This window comes from Aythya fuligula, chromosome 5, assembly GCF_009819795.1.
Source record: "Aythya fuligula isolate bAytFul2 chromosome 5, bAytFul2.pri, whole genome shotgun sequence".
NCBI lineage: Eukaryota > Metazoa > Chordata > Aves > Anseriformes > Anatidae > Aythya > Aythya fuligula.
In genome coordinates this window covers 25,542,379-25,555,538 of record NC_045563.1, presented here as the reverse complement: position 1 = coordinate 25,555,538, position 13,160 = coordinate 25,542,379, and the positions used below count along the sequence as shown (strand labels likewise).

The 13,160-nt window shown below is 58.3% G+C and overlaps 1 protein-coding gene across 1 annotated transcript; it reads right to left on the bottom strand.

Moving 5' to 3' along the window:
• Positions 1–6,572: 6,572 nt before the first annotated feature.
• On the bottom strand, positions 6,573–8,597 carry VRTN (vertebrae development associated). Its single transcript, XM_032189467.1, has one exon. It carries the CDS (start codon positions 8,595–8,597, stop codon positions 6,573–6,575), a length of 2,025 nt encoding a protein of 674 aa, XP_032045358.1.
• Between the last annotated feature and the right edge of the window lie 4,563 nt (positions 8,598–13,160).

Below are 13,160 nucleotides of genomic sequence, written 5' to 3'. Positions count from 1 at the left end.
AACCACCTGGATATGGTCCTGGGCAACCTGCTCTAGGTGGCACTGGTTGGGCAGGGGTTGGACCAGGTGGCCTTCCGAGGTCCCAGCCATCCTCAGCCATCCTGTGAGCCAGTGACACCCGTTCTGCCTGGTGCTGTGGGGTGACACCATCCCACAGCAGGGAACTGAGCAGCGGGCTGCCTGCAGGGACCAGGAGGAGCACCATGGAAGGAGTACAAGAGCGATGCCGCATCCTGCTGCCAGCTTGGTGCCCCCATCCCTGCTGCAGGGCCGTGGCATCCCTGCAGCCGCCGGGCAATGACCGCTCTTTCTTCTGGGCATCTGGGGGTGGTGTCAGGACGCCCACGATGGGGACAACGCTCTCACGTTGGTGCCATGGGTGGCACCTGGCCCTTCAGCTGCAGCGAAGGAGGAGGGCACAGCATGGACACAACCAAAAGGTCCTGGGGTGCTCTCTGCATCTCCCTCCGGACACATCCATGGTCACCAGCCCATCCCAGACAAAAACAAAGGAGAAATGCAAGCTGCAGACACTGCTCATCAAAGGTGTCTGGCAGAGCCAGCAAGGTTTTCCAGCATTCATAACGACTGCCACGCTAATTGCAAGTCGTGGCCCCAGGAAGGCTGGCATCCCTCGCTGCTTGGCCCTGGGGAGACTTGCAGGGGGAATTTCTGCCCAAGAAGTGACCGGGGGGGGAGGAACCAGGGGGAAAGATCTCAGCTCTCGGCACTAGGTCGGGGGCTTGAGCACCAAGGGGGTGGAGAGGAAGGGCTGGCACAGCTTGCAGAGCCTGGGGTGGGGTGCTGGGAACGAGGGCACAGGGTCCTGAGGGGGGAGTCTTGGAGGCAGCACGAGATGGGGGCATCTCCATCATCCAAAGGCAAGGAAAAACTGCCCATCCAGTTTGATATGAAGGCAATGACTGCCCCAAAGGGCTCCCCCTCCCCAGTATCCTCTTTGCCCCTCTCTGCCCATGGCTCTGCAAGAGGTGCAGCGTGCCCCTCCGGCTGCGTGTCATTCAAATGTACATTTCACCCTAAAGAAGCATGTTAATGTCTGCGATTTCTGTTGTACTCGAGCCATAAAGGAGAGAAGCACATCAGAGACCTGTTCAGAAGCAGTTCTGAGAGTTCCCATTATCTTTTATAATGTGGAAGAGCTAATAAAGGAGCAGGCGAAAAGGATGCTGTTTGTAACAACGCGGAGCTGGAGCGGGAAGAGGTGAGCTCTGCAGGCTGCTGCGGGAGTGCTGAGCTGGCTGGGAGCTGGAGGTGTTTCTGCAGCTCCCTGCGGAGTTTATCATCCAGCTGGTGTCTGGGCAGCTCGGGGGGAGTCGTACTGCGATGTAGATCCCAGCCAGCAGCCCGCACTGGGAGCAGGGTGGTAATGGGGGCTTCTAGCCATGCGGGGATGGATGAGAATTAGGTAGAGGATGGAAGGTTTCTGATCAGGCTGCCTAGAGGAGAAGCTGAAAATAAAACAAGCTCAGAGAGGGGCAGGAAAATGTGAATATTAGGAGTGACTAGCCAGGTCTGGCTTCTGATGGTGGAGAGAAGTGATGGGGTGCCCGGGAGAGGTGAGGGGCATCCCTGCCCGAGGAGCTGGATGCATGCGATGGGCACGGGGACCAGCCTCCCCCTGCCCCCATGGTCCCACTTCTCATCCCCATGGGAGTGCCCCCAAGCCTTGCCAGGGCTCGTTCCCCAAATCTGCTCATCCCTGCACGCCCCTTTGTCTCCTTTAATTGGAGGCACACGAGGCAGGACTGGGCTAATTCTGAAGGACCAACAGAATTAAAGAGAGTTTTCCACTAATAGCCTGGATCTCTGATGATCTTGTAAAAGGGGGGGGAAGAGGCTGAGCAAGCGCATCCCTAAGGGGGGCATTATGCAAATGGAGAAATTAGTTGGAAACAGCCTGAAGGGAAACATGTGGAAATTGAAATCCAAGGACCAGCGTGGAGAATGCTGCTGAATAACTTATCGCAGACTCGCAGCGTCTGCTGCAGCTGCCGGAGCAGAAGGGAAGGAAGCAAAAAGCCTGGAAGCCACGGCAGTCGGGGGACATGCGAGCTCCAGAAATGTGACTGAGCTGAGAAAATTAAAAAAAAAAAAAAAAAAAAAAAAAGGAAAAAAGAAAAAAAGAAGCCCAGCCAGGGCTGTGGAGATGTGATTCCTCACCCTCTCCCTCCCATTCTCCCAGGTGGAAGGGACCCCCCCCAGAACCTGCAGCCCCACAGCAGAGCTTCAGGTGTCCTGGCCCCACAGCGGGTTCTCAGAAATTTTGGGCAAAGGGGGATGAATTCTGGTCTGGCAGCATTTCTAACCCAGAAAATAGGAGACTGGGATGGGCAACCAGAGGTGCCCACCCCAGGGCAGTGATGCATGGCAATGGGTCTCCGGGACTTGGGGTTCCCTGAGCTGGGGATGGGGGCTTGGTTAACTGGTGATGCCCTACAAGGATGTACACAGACACCTGCTCCCCGAGCCAGTGCTGTCAGGGCAAAACCACCTCCACTGCCCCACCAAGACTCCTCTGGGGCTGGTGAGAGAAGAGCCGCAGGGAATGACGACGAGCAGGGTTCGTCCTCCTCGTTTAATGGCACCACCAGTGCTTTCCCTCCACAACAATCTGGTGAGGAAATAGCTAATTAGCTGAGACAGGGCACATCATCTATTCCCGTAAAAAGAAGAAAAAAAAAAAAAAAAAAAAGAAAAGGCAAGCAAGAGCATGTATCGGTGCGTGCCTTGGGCAGCCTCTCCTCTCCTCTCCCCGCTGCTCCCCACAAACAGCCTGCAGCAGGGTGTGCAGGGAGGCACAGCCCATGGCCATGCCCCCCCTGCGGGGGCTGGGGGGAGGATTTTTGGGAGAGAAGCCAAGTAAGGGCCATCACTGCAGCACCAGGCAGGAAACCTGGGTGCTCATTACCTCTCCTCTCCCTCTGCCATCTCAGGCAGCCCCACATGCAAGAGAGCACCATGGGGTTGAGCTGTCTCACCCTGCACGCCCCCCTCCTCTGCGTCCCCCTGATCCCAAGGCATGGGGATGCTTGGGAATGGTTGGGGATCATCCTGCATCACCCCACAGCACCGGGATTTTTCCACCTCCTTCTGTCAGCAAACAAACACCTGCATGCTTCAGCACCGGGCATCATTCCCTCCTCTCCCCAGCACCACCAGCACATCACTGCATCTCCTGAGCAAGGTCCTCTGGTCCCCAAGGTTCCCCAGTGAAGGAGGGCTGGGGACAGGGATGGGGAAGAAGCCAGGGAAGGAGACCTGACATGCAAAGAAATGTAATCTCTGCCAAAATGCCATCCCCAAAGTCATAAATCAAAGTCTGGGCACAGACAGAGAACTCTTGACAGCATTGGACAAGAAAGATGGATTTTTTTTTCCTTCTCAGAGTGTGTTTATATTTGAGTGTTTTCTCCAAAGCTTGTGTGTTTTCCAGATGTTGATTATGCTAAATCAACAGGGCACATTAGCTCACTTGTTTTCTAGAAAAGGGCAGGGAATGCAGCATCTGGATGTCAGCCAAACAGCTGGCATGGCACCGTGTGGACAGCTGTCAGGCAGGGCTGGTCCAGGCCAGCTGAGATGGGTGTAAACGGGGTATTCATATTTTAGAAGAAGTTCTGTTGGGCTGGAGGGTAAAATCCTTGAAGATCAGGATGAGGATTGATGTTTTCCCGTATTCTCATTAGCAAGTCGGCAGAGGAAGGAAGGGTGCGTTGGTGACATTTGCTAATGAGACAAAATCAGGAGGATTTGGAAATACCGAGTACGAATAAAGAAACTGGGCAACCCTGAAGACCAGAGCAGCAGCACTGGGATGGGGCAGTGGGAGATGCAAGGATGTTGCACGGAGGGGCTTACCCAGGAGGTCCCTTTTTTTCCTCACCTTTCTTCCGCCCTTCCCCACATAGATATTCTGGATGATTAATTGTGTTTATGCTTGCTGCTCACGTTTGAATGGTGATGCTGGCTTTTCTGTCCTCCTGCTGTGGATCTATCTCCACCCTGGTGGGCCTTGCAAGGCTCAGAGCTGCTCGTGCCCCTGTGAGCTGTGGGGAGGTAATGGGGACCATGAGGGCTCCCAGGTCCTTTTGTTAAGACATCACTTCCACCACAAAGACTGTATCTGGCAAACCTCTTGTTTGAATGGCCCAGATGCCAAACACATGCTGAATTTCAGGACTGCAGCTTGTTGGTCCCACAGGAAGGACAGCCTCTGGACAGAGACCGCTGCCCACCGTAGGTGCTCCTGCACCACACCGAGGAGCAGCATCCAGACCGGCCCTTCCCGCAGGCCATTATCTCTCATTAAGCCATTTGCAGTCACCTGGTTTATTAGGCAGGCTTATTGCCCTGCTAGTCCCCACGTTTAACATCCCCATTGAAGAGGAACGAGCCATCCCCCACGTAACCACCTGGTTTTATTGCAGGGATGACATTCTGCCTCCACCTTTGCTCTGTGCTGCCACCGGGTGGGACGCTGCTCTTGGCCCACCCGAGGACAGGAGGGACACAGCAGGGTGGCACCACTGTCCCTGTCCCCAGAGCACCCCTGCCACGTTCATGTCCTGCCCCACCACCCCGACCCAGCCAGCACAGCGCGATGGACCTGGATGGATGTGATGGGTGTGTTAGCAGATGAGCAGAGCCCTAAATCACAGGCAGGTGGGGAGCTACTCTGCAGAGCTTTACAGCATTTTAATCTCCTTTTACTGTTTTCATTTCCGTCTTGGTTTGGGGTCAGTGCTTTTGAGCACCCGCCTGTGAGGGATCTGAGTGACGCCTCAACTAAATCTCGCTCCGTGCCTGCAAAGGGAGAGATTCATCAGCAGCACGGGGCAGAGCTGCTGGGACTGCCTCAAATTCTTCTCCTGCCATACAAGCACGGCACAACGGGTGTGAATTGAGCTCCGTGGATTTCCCCCAGACAGGCATTGCCCACCACCCACCACATCAGCAGCACCCCACCCATGCCTGATGGACACCCTGCCCCTGTCCCCAGCCCACCCCAGGCTCAGGGTCCCCTGGGAGGACCTGTGCTAGCAGCAGCAGTCAGACAACCCACAGCTCCTGCTGCCACAGCTCAGCAGAGGGAGGGCCCAGCCCCAGCCCGGAGGTCTCTCTCCTGCCTGCCTTCACAGCCGCTGCTGCCATGGAAAGTGGCTATCTCCAGCCCCCGGCAGTTTGGAGACACGAGTAATCACTCTGGAGTAATTACCAGCTTGCTCCCTTGGAGGAGTTCACTGGTGAGAAGTCACCGGCAGCTAATTACTCCAATTACTTCCTGACACACAGAGCCCAGGCACTCAGAGCTCTGCAGCAGCACCCAGCGCTGCTCCCACTGCAGGCCCCATCCCCTCCCCTCCCCAAGGCACCCCCAGCCCCAGATCCCCTCCCTTGGGACCACACACAGCAACCTGGCATCCCCTCACCCCACAGAGCATTTTCTAGGGGTGGATCAATGGTGACAAGGTCCCACTAGCACCACTGCCAAGGAGCTAACGGGTCACCACCCCCTTCTGAAAAGCAAAGGGAGAGGGAAAAGCCTTGCCCAGAAATCCCTCATGTAGGAGTGAGGAACCACAAAGGACTGGGAGCAGAAGTCTTTATTGCTTTCAATTCTTACAAGTCAGGCCTACACAGCTATGCTTGCTGCGAGGAGGCAGCCACCCTGCCTTGAGTGGCTCAGGGAGAGACTTTGGGCCCACGGGGTTTGGTCCCTGCCTGCGGTGGGGCAGACACCTTCATGCAGGCACCAGGGAAGAGACACAGAAGGCAGCTGCCAGCTCTGAGTGAAGGACTGCGTGAAAGAGGCTATTGCTAAAAGACCAGGAAGGTCAGGGATGGCTTCTCTAGAGCCTAAACAAAAAGAAAAAAAAAAAAAAAAAAAGGACAGCAGCTCCTGGCTTGGCAAGGGAACCTAACACATTCCCAGCACAGGCTACAACAGGGACACAACCCAAAGCTATCCTCTACCAGCCTCTGGTTCCTCCAGGGAAGATCAGGGCAGCTAGGGACAGCTATTAAAAGCTCAAAAGCTAAAGTGGCATCAGTGCTGGCCTGAGATTAAGCCTTCATCCTCCTTAACCGGGAGGAGCACAGATCAGAGATGTACACATATCCCCCCAAAAAACACTCAGCACGCCCCAAAACCCCCCTCACCCACAGCTGAGGGGATGCCGGGCACCTCCATGCTCAGTTCTGCACATCCCCACTCCTTCACACTTGTGCCCAGGGCAGACAGCCCTTCCAGTCCTCCACCCCGAGCACACACAGGGGGGCTACCATGCCCTGTGACCCCTGCGAATCCCCTGAGCACAACTGAGGACAAAACCCCTCTGCCCCTCTCCTTTGGGGCAGCCAGAGCCTGCCTCCCACTCCTCCCATCTCTGGGAGTGGGCACCGTGCAGGCACTTGATACCTGATTGAAACTCCCCAAAACAACAAAAAAATAAAAATCAGAGAATAGGAACAAAACAAAACCAGAACAAAAAGTTAGGCCTGAGCCCCGGCCTGGACACCCCGCCGGAGAGCCGCAGGGCACAGAGCAGCCCTCAGGCATCCACGAGGGTCAGCCCGTCGTGCAGGGCACGCTTCCACATGTAGTAGGTGGAGCGGGCCGTGAGGGGGAAGCGGGCGCTGAACTCCTTGTAGGTGGGGAAGGTCTTCGACTCGAAGCGCTGCTGCAGGAACAGCTTGGCTTGCGCCTTGAACTGGGCGGTGGCAATCACATCCATCACAAACATCCGGCTGTTGGCCCGCTCCGACACGGCGTAGCCCGAGATAGTGGCGTTGTACGGGGTGGCTGGTGCTGGCTTCTCTAGCTGCTTGCTCGCTACCTCCGCGGGGAACTGGGGTTTGACAGCCAGCTCGGCCCTCTGCGGCCCCAGGGCAGCAACCCGCTTCAACAGCTGCCTGGAGCTGGCCCAGTGCAGGCGCTGCCGCCTGAGAGCCCGGCCGATGCCCTTCCAAAACCAGTAGGTCGTGGAGGAGAGCGCTGGGTAGCGCAGGCGAAACTTGCTGAAGGGCAGCTGCCACTGCTGGACCTGCCTCCGGGCCACGTCTCGCAGCTGCTTCCTCCAGCAGAGAGAGGGCTTGAGCTGCAGGAGACTCCTGGGCGCTGGCCGGACTCCGTTCAGCCTCTTCCTAACAGGCAAGCTGCCTGGCTTCAGCTGGAGGAGTGGTTTTCCTATGGCTAGAGGTTTGGGGTTATCCGAGGGAGACTGAGGGGGCTTGAAGTTGGGGTTCTCCTTGATGGCTTTTCTTCGCCAGTTGTAGTACGTGGACCTGGAGATGCCGGGGAAGCTGCGCTTGAAGCACCTGTAAGGCACCAGAGTGTTCATGGAAATGCATTTCTCCAGGTAGGATTTGGCTCCTCGCATGAAGATTCCTGCTTGGACCGGGTCCAGGGAAGGACTTGGGGGCCTAAAGCTCGCCTCTGAATTTGCCGGCTCATCCACAGCCTTTTTTGGGACATCCCTGTGCAGCTCCTGCAACCCATGGGCCTCAGCCAGAGCAGAGGCATCTCCATTGACCACACTCTGCATCTCGTGCTTCCAGGCATAGTACGTGGACCGGGAAATTTCTGGAAACATCTGTCGGAAGTGCTGGAGGGGGACTACGTTGCCCTCTTGGAAGCAGGACTGAAGGAAGTGTTTGGCTGCAAACCTGGCAGCTGCTTTCTGCCGGTGCTCGCGAGACTGGCGCTTCCAGCGGTAGAAGGTGCTCTTGGTGATGCTGTACCTGTCACGGAGGTTGGAGTACGTCAGCTGCGGGTCGCTGTTCAGCAGCTCGAGGGTCTTCATGGGCTGGACGGGAGGCTCTGGCGAGGGCATGGTGGGTTCCAGCTCCTCCAGACCCACCACAGCCACGAAGTACTGCGCTTTGAAGACCTGCCGGGAAAGCTGCTGCCCCGACCACATGATGTGGAGCGTGGAGGTCCGCGGGCCGCACTTTCTGGGCCGGATGAGGCGGTTGAAATACGGCCGGATCTTCAAGTTGCTCATGGGGTAGATGGAGTAGATGTTACACTGCAGCACGGAGGCCAGAGCGTAGACGTGCCACATGTTGGCGAAGGTGCCAGGGAAACAGGTAGCTTTGATATCGGCATCAAAGATCGCCTCCAGGATAGCCATGGGGAGGCTGGTCATCTCCGGGGTCTCCTCGGTGCAGAGGGAGTAGCGGGCAGCCTGCAGCATCACCTTGGAGTCTATCATGCCATTCAAGTAGTACTGCTTGTGCAGCAGCATCTCCACCACCGTCCGCACCTGCAGCTCCAGGCTGAGGCTGGGGTTGCCCCAGAGCAGCACGCTGGCGGCCTCGAAGAGGCGGTTCCCCTCCCCTTTGCAAACCAGGGGCAGCATGTTACTTGGGGCATCCTCGGGGTAGAGGCTCCTGGCTACTCGGTCAACTTCCAGCTCCTCTTGGAATTGCCTCCCATGATAGCCGGGCAGGGAGAAGGACGACAGGGTCCTCTCTGCCTCCAGCGCAGCGCTGGTGAGGCCCTCCAGACCGAAGCATTCAGTGGCCTCCTGCAGCTCCTGCAGCACAGACTGCACCAGCTGGTGCCGCTGGATCATCCTGAAGGGGGGCAAAAAGAAAGGAGTCGCATGAGATCAAGACAGTGCATGCTCCAGGCTGATGGGGGCCTGTTACCTCCTGCTCTTCCCCAAGCGTTAGGAAGGGGGAAGAGGGTGGAGGAAAGGCCTCTCCTTTCCCCCCCACCCGCACAAACACATCCCAAGGACAAAGGAGGAAGCCTGGGACCCCACAGGCAGACTTGGGACAGGGACATGGGCTCAGCTTGCTCTGCAGTGACCTCCTGTGGGCAGCACGCATGGCACACAGCCTCCAGAGATGTCTGGGATGGATGGGTCAAACTAAGGAGCAACTGCATCCATCGGGGTGGGAGACGAGGCCACCCTCAGCCCCTGCACACCGAGCTTTGTGCCCAGCCTCACCCCTACCCCCAGCTCCCCCACAGCGCATTTAATCTCCCCTCTACCAGCACATATAAGGAGCCTCAGGGGTGAAATGTTCATCATCTCAGCAGGAACAGCCAGGTGACACAGCACTGTGCAGGAGCACGGAGGGGCCAGCCTGCAAGGCATCCAGGCCAACAGCAGAAGGGACAGGGAGCTGCTCCCTCCCTCAGAGCAGGGCACCTCAAAACCTGAGACAGGAGGAACAGCCGGAGCCAAGCCACAGTTACGGGTGCCTGAGCTGACACTAGGTGTCACTTGCTGCTCAGCAGAGAAGCAAGGCCAGCCGGGGAGAAGGGGCAAAAAGAATGCAGCCCCCAGAAGCCCTGCCAGGCAGGAGGCAACCCCAAAGCACAGACGCAGAGAGAATGGGGTGGAGTGGTTCAGAGGCTGCATGGAGCCCTTCTTCCCCAAATCAGCCCGTGCCAATCCCCTGCATGCCAGCTCCCACTCAGAGGGCCCAAGGGGCCAAACTCGCATCCCCTCCTTTGCCAGCGTTGGTCCCGACACCCACATGGCTCTGCCCCAACCTCTCCAGGAGCACCCCCGTGATCCAGCTCCACCACCACATCCCCCTCCAGCACAGTTTCACCAGCAGCCAGCTCAGATCCCGCACCCCACGAGCCCCATCCTTCCCTCTCAAACCAATTTGCACACTGGGAGCACAGCATTTCACCCAGAGCAGCCCAATCTGGTCAGTTTTCTCCTTACACAGAGCCCTGCTCGTTCAGTGCCACCCCCTGCATACTGGACATCACTTTGTCGTCTCCTTCATTCCTATCCCAGCTGGAGACCCACCTTCTCACAACACTTTGGAGGTATCATTACACACTCAGCTCTGCAGGGAGATGCCACAGAGAGAGGCGGCAGCCCTGAAGCAAAGCAGCCGTCCTGCCTGACCCTTCCTGACTCTCCATCCCGTGCCCTGCTGCAGATAACATTACTGTTGCTGCAGTACCTACAGCCCCTGGCCGTGACCAAACAGCAAACGGGACAAGGTGCCACATATCACACCGCTGCATCACCACGGGGAGCCCCGCGCTGCTGCCGCTGCCCCTTGCCTTTAATCAGGTCACCAGATCAGCTCCCCTCCCTGAGCTGAGCCCCTCCATGGTCTCCCACATGTTGGAGGCCAGGGCCTTCTCCTACAGCTGCAGGGCATCAGCACTCAGAGACAACACAAGAGAAGGCCACAGCTGCAAAGAAAAGGGATAGATTTGTCCTCAGCCCTTTTGACCAAGCAAGCACAGGGTTGTGTGCTGGGTCTGGCTGGGACGGAGTTAATTCTGTTCACAGCAGCCCCTGCGGGGGTGCATTTTACATTTGTGACCAGAACAATGCTGATAACACACTGATGTTTCACCTAGTGCTAAACAGCACATGCACAGCATCCAGGCCTTCTGTTTCTCACTCTTCCCCCCCCCCCCCCCCAGTGAATAAACTCAGGATGCACAAGAGGCTGGGAAGGGGCACAACCAGGCAGATGACCAAATTAACCAGAGCTATTCCATGCCATATAAGCAATAAACAGGTTGAGGAGGGGGTTTAAGGAGACCTTTAGCCATCTTTTGCTGGAAAACCAGCTGGGCATCAACATAGCCATGGGAGGTGGTAAGTGATTGCTTTGCATCATTTAGTTTTGTTCTTTCTTCTTCCACCTCTCCTTTGCTCACTAAATGATTTTTTATCTCAAACCACAAGTTCCCTCGCTTTTATCCCACCCCTATCAGAGTTAACCCACAACAGATTGTCACTTTGGGTCAGGTCTGTACTTCTGCTGCCCTGAAGGCTCACGGAAGTTTATCCTGCAGAGCAGCATTTTCACAAAGCCAATGGTGAACAGCGCATGGTGAGGAGCTGAAGCAGAGCTGCCCCTCTGTACATCCGGGCAGGGAGAGCCCCAGCACAGCCCAAGCCCTCACTCTCCACGGCCACATCCCCTGCAGCCGCTGGGAGAGCAGGGCAAAGAAGAGGTGAAAAGCTTTTCCCCTGGAGGGGGAGAGGAGCTGGGACAGGCTAGGGAGCACTGGGACCACGCTAGGTCTTTATGGCCTGGTGGGCATTTCCCACCCCCTTATGGCTTGGAGGGGGGAACGGAGAGAGCTGGAGGCACAGATTTAAATCCTCTTCGTAAGGAATAACCCGCAGCCTCAATGTCACTGCCAGCTCCTGCAGCCCAGAGCTGGAGCAACAGGACCCCGCAGGCAAGCCTGAGGCAAAAGCCAGGGCTCCGGCATCACAGATAAACTCCTGGGAGACTGCATGGAGGGGGGCCGGGCAAGCCAGAAGCAAAGGGCATCAGCCCCTGCTGAGCTGCAGGCTTGTGCTCATCAGCAGAGCAAGCCCAGCAGCTCCTGACACATAGGAGTTGCTGCAAAGTGAGGCTTTTTTCCCCCTTGCTCCCCCAGCACAGCCAGCTAAACGCAATGGACAAACGCTCCCCAACCCAACACAGCCCCGAGAAGCAACCGAGGGAGCTTTGCAGCACTGATAACGGAGGTTTTTGCTAACCCGGCCGCTTTTGCATTGTAACAGATAAGCGAGCACTCACAGATCACATTCTCTCACCTAAACTGATGGGCTGGTGGCATCCAGTAGTGCAAGTTCCCCGAGCCTGTCCCAAAAACGCTCCCAGCAGCAGGAATCCGGGAGCCCTCAGCCCCTGAACCTCACAGGGCTGCTGGGTGGGACAGCTCAGCTGGCTCTTGAACCCAGCTGCGGGCACTGAGGGCTTTCAGCTGAACCACGGCAGGGGCACAAGAGCAGCACAAAAACCTCAAGGGGCCGTCTAGGTGAGAAATATCACCCCCTGGGGCTGCCGCAAGCAAAAGAAGCCCGCTCCCACCCGCCAGCACCCCCCCACACACCCCTCCTACCCGGCTTTATTTTAGAGGGGGAAAAAAATAAATCCCCGACGTGCACTAACCCAGCGACACCTGGCTGCGGCTCCCCGGGGATGGGGAACTTACCTGCGGAGCGCAAGCGGCACCTGACTGCGGCCCCGCTCCCCGAGAGGGACCTCCCCGAGCCGAGGAGGAGGAAGAGGAGGAGAGCCCCGAGCCCACGGGGACCGCGCTGTCGCCCGGGGGACAAAGGGCCGGGCGGGGGAAGGAGGGGACGGGGGAAGGAGGGGGAGCAGCAGCCGCCGTCGGGGCGCGCTCACCTGGCCCCGTGGCTGCGCACCTTTAAGGGCGGCGGCAGGAAGCGGCGCGGAGCCGCCGCCGCCGCCGGCCCCGGTGCCAGCCCCGAGGGGACCCTCGGCAGCGTGCGGGGCCGAGCCGGGTCGGGGGTCGGGTCGGGGATCGGGTCGGGCCGCCCCTCCCTCGTTCCCCCTTCCCCTCCCCCGGCAGGAAGCGGGCCATCCCCGCCGCCCCGGCCCAGATGAAAGCGGAGCGGGCCGGGGGTCACTTCCAAAGCTGAAGTGCTAATGGCCATTGTCCCGCCGACAGCGAGCTTAAAGGGCCCGCCGCGCCCGGCCCCACAGCCCCACGGCCCCTGTAGGGCCGCGGATGCCCCCACATCCCGCAGCACGGCGGCCCCGGGACCGAGGGGTCAGCCCGGCCCTTTGCGCCCCGTGGGATGGGGATGGCCCCGTGCTGCTGTCTGGGTGCCGGGGCTGCAGCGGGCATCGCTGTGGTTGTGGGGCTGGCACTGCCGCTGCGTGTGTCTGACCCGGTGCTCCTTGCACCGGGATGAAGGCTTCCAGACCTTCTCATCTGGGCACAAACAGCCGCCTTCTCCCTGCCCTTGCCCTCCAGCCACGCTTGTGCCACCCGCAGGCCCGTGCCCGCTGTCCCTGCCCCGCTGCCTAATCTCGGCCCCATTTCCCCCTCCTTCGCTCCCGCACACACACAATGGGTTCAGCGGGGCTCACGTGAGGCTGTGCAAACAGCACGCGCGCCAGGCACGTCGCTCCGCCACCGCTAAGCCACCAAAACCAGCTCCACCCTGCGTCCTCCTCACAAGCCCAGAGCTTCCTCCGGGCCCTTCCTCTTCCCAAGCTCTCCCCACCCAACCCCATCCCTGTCCCAAAGCCCCTGCTGACCCCAGAGCCTCCTGCCACCCACTAAACCCCACACTCCTGCACCTCTGGATCTCCTGCACAGCTTCTCCTGGCCACCACCTGGGGCTGGCTAGCGGGGGATGATCCTCAGAAAGACT

What these genes read in the sequence shown, in the direction of transcription:
- VRTN (XM_032189467.1), bottom strand. Translation starts at nt 8,597, where the DNA reads ATGATCCAGCGGCACCAGCTGGTGCAGTCTGTGCTGCAGGAGCTGCAG.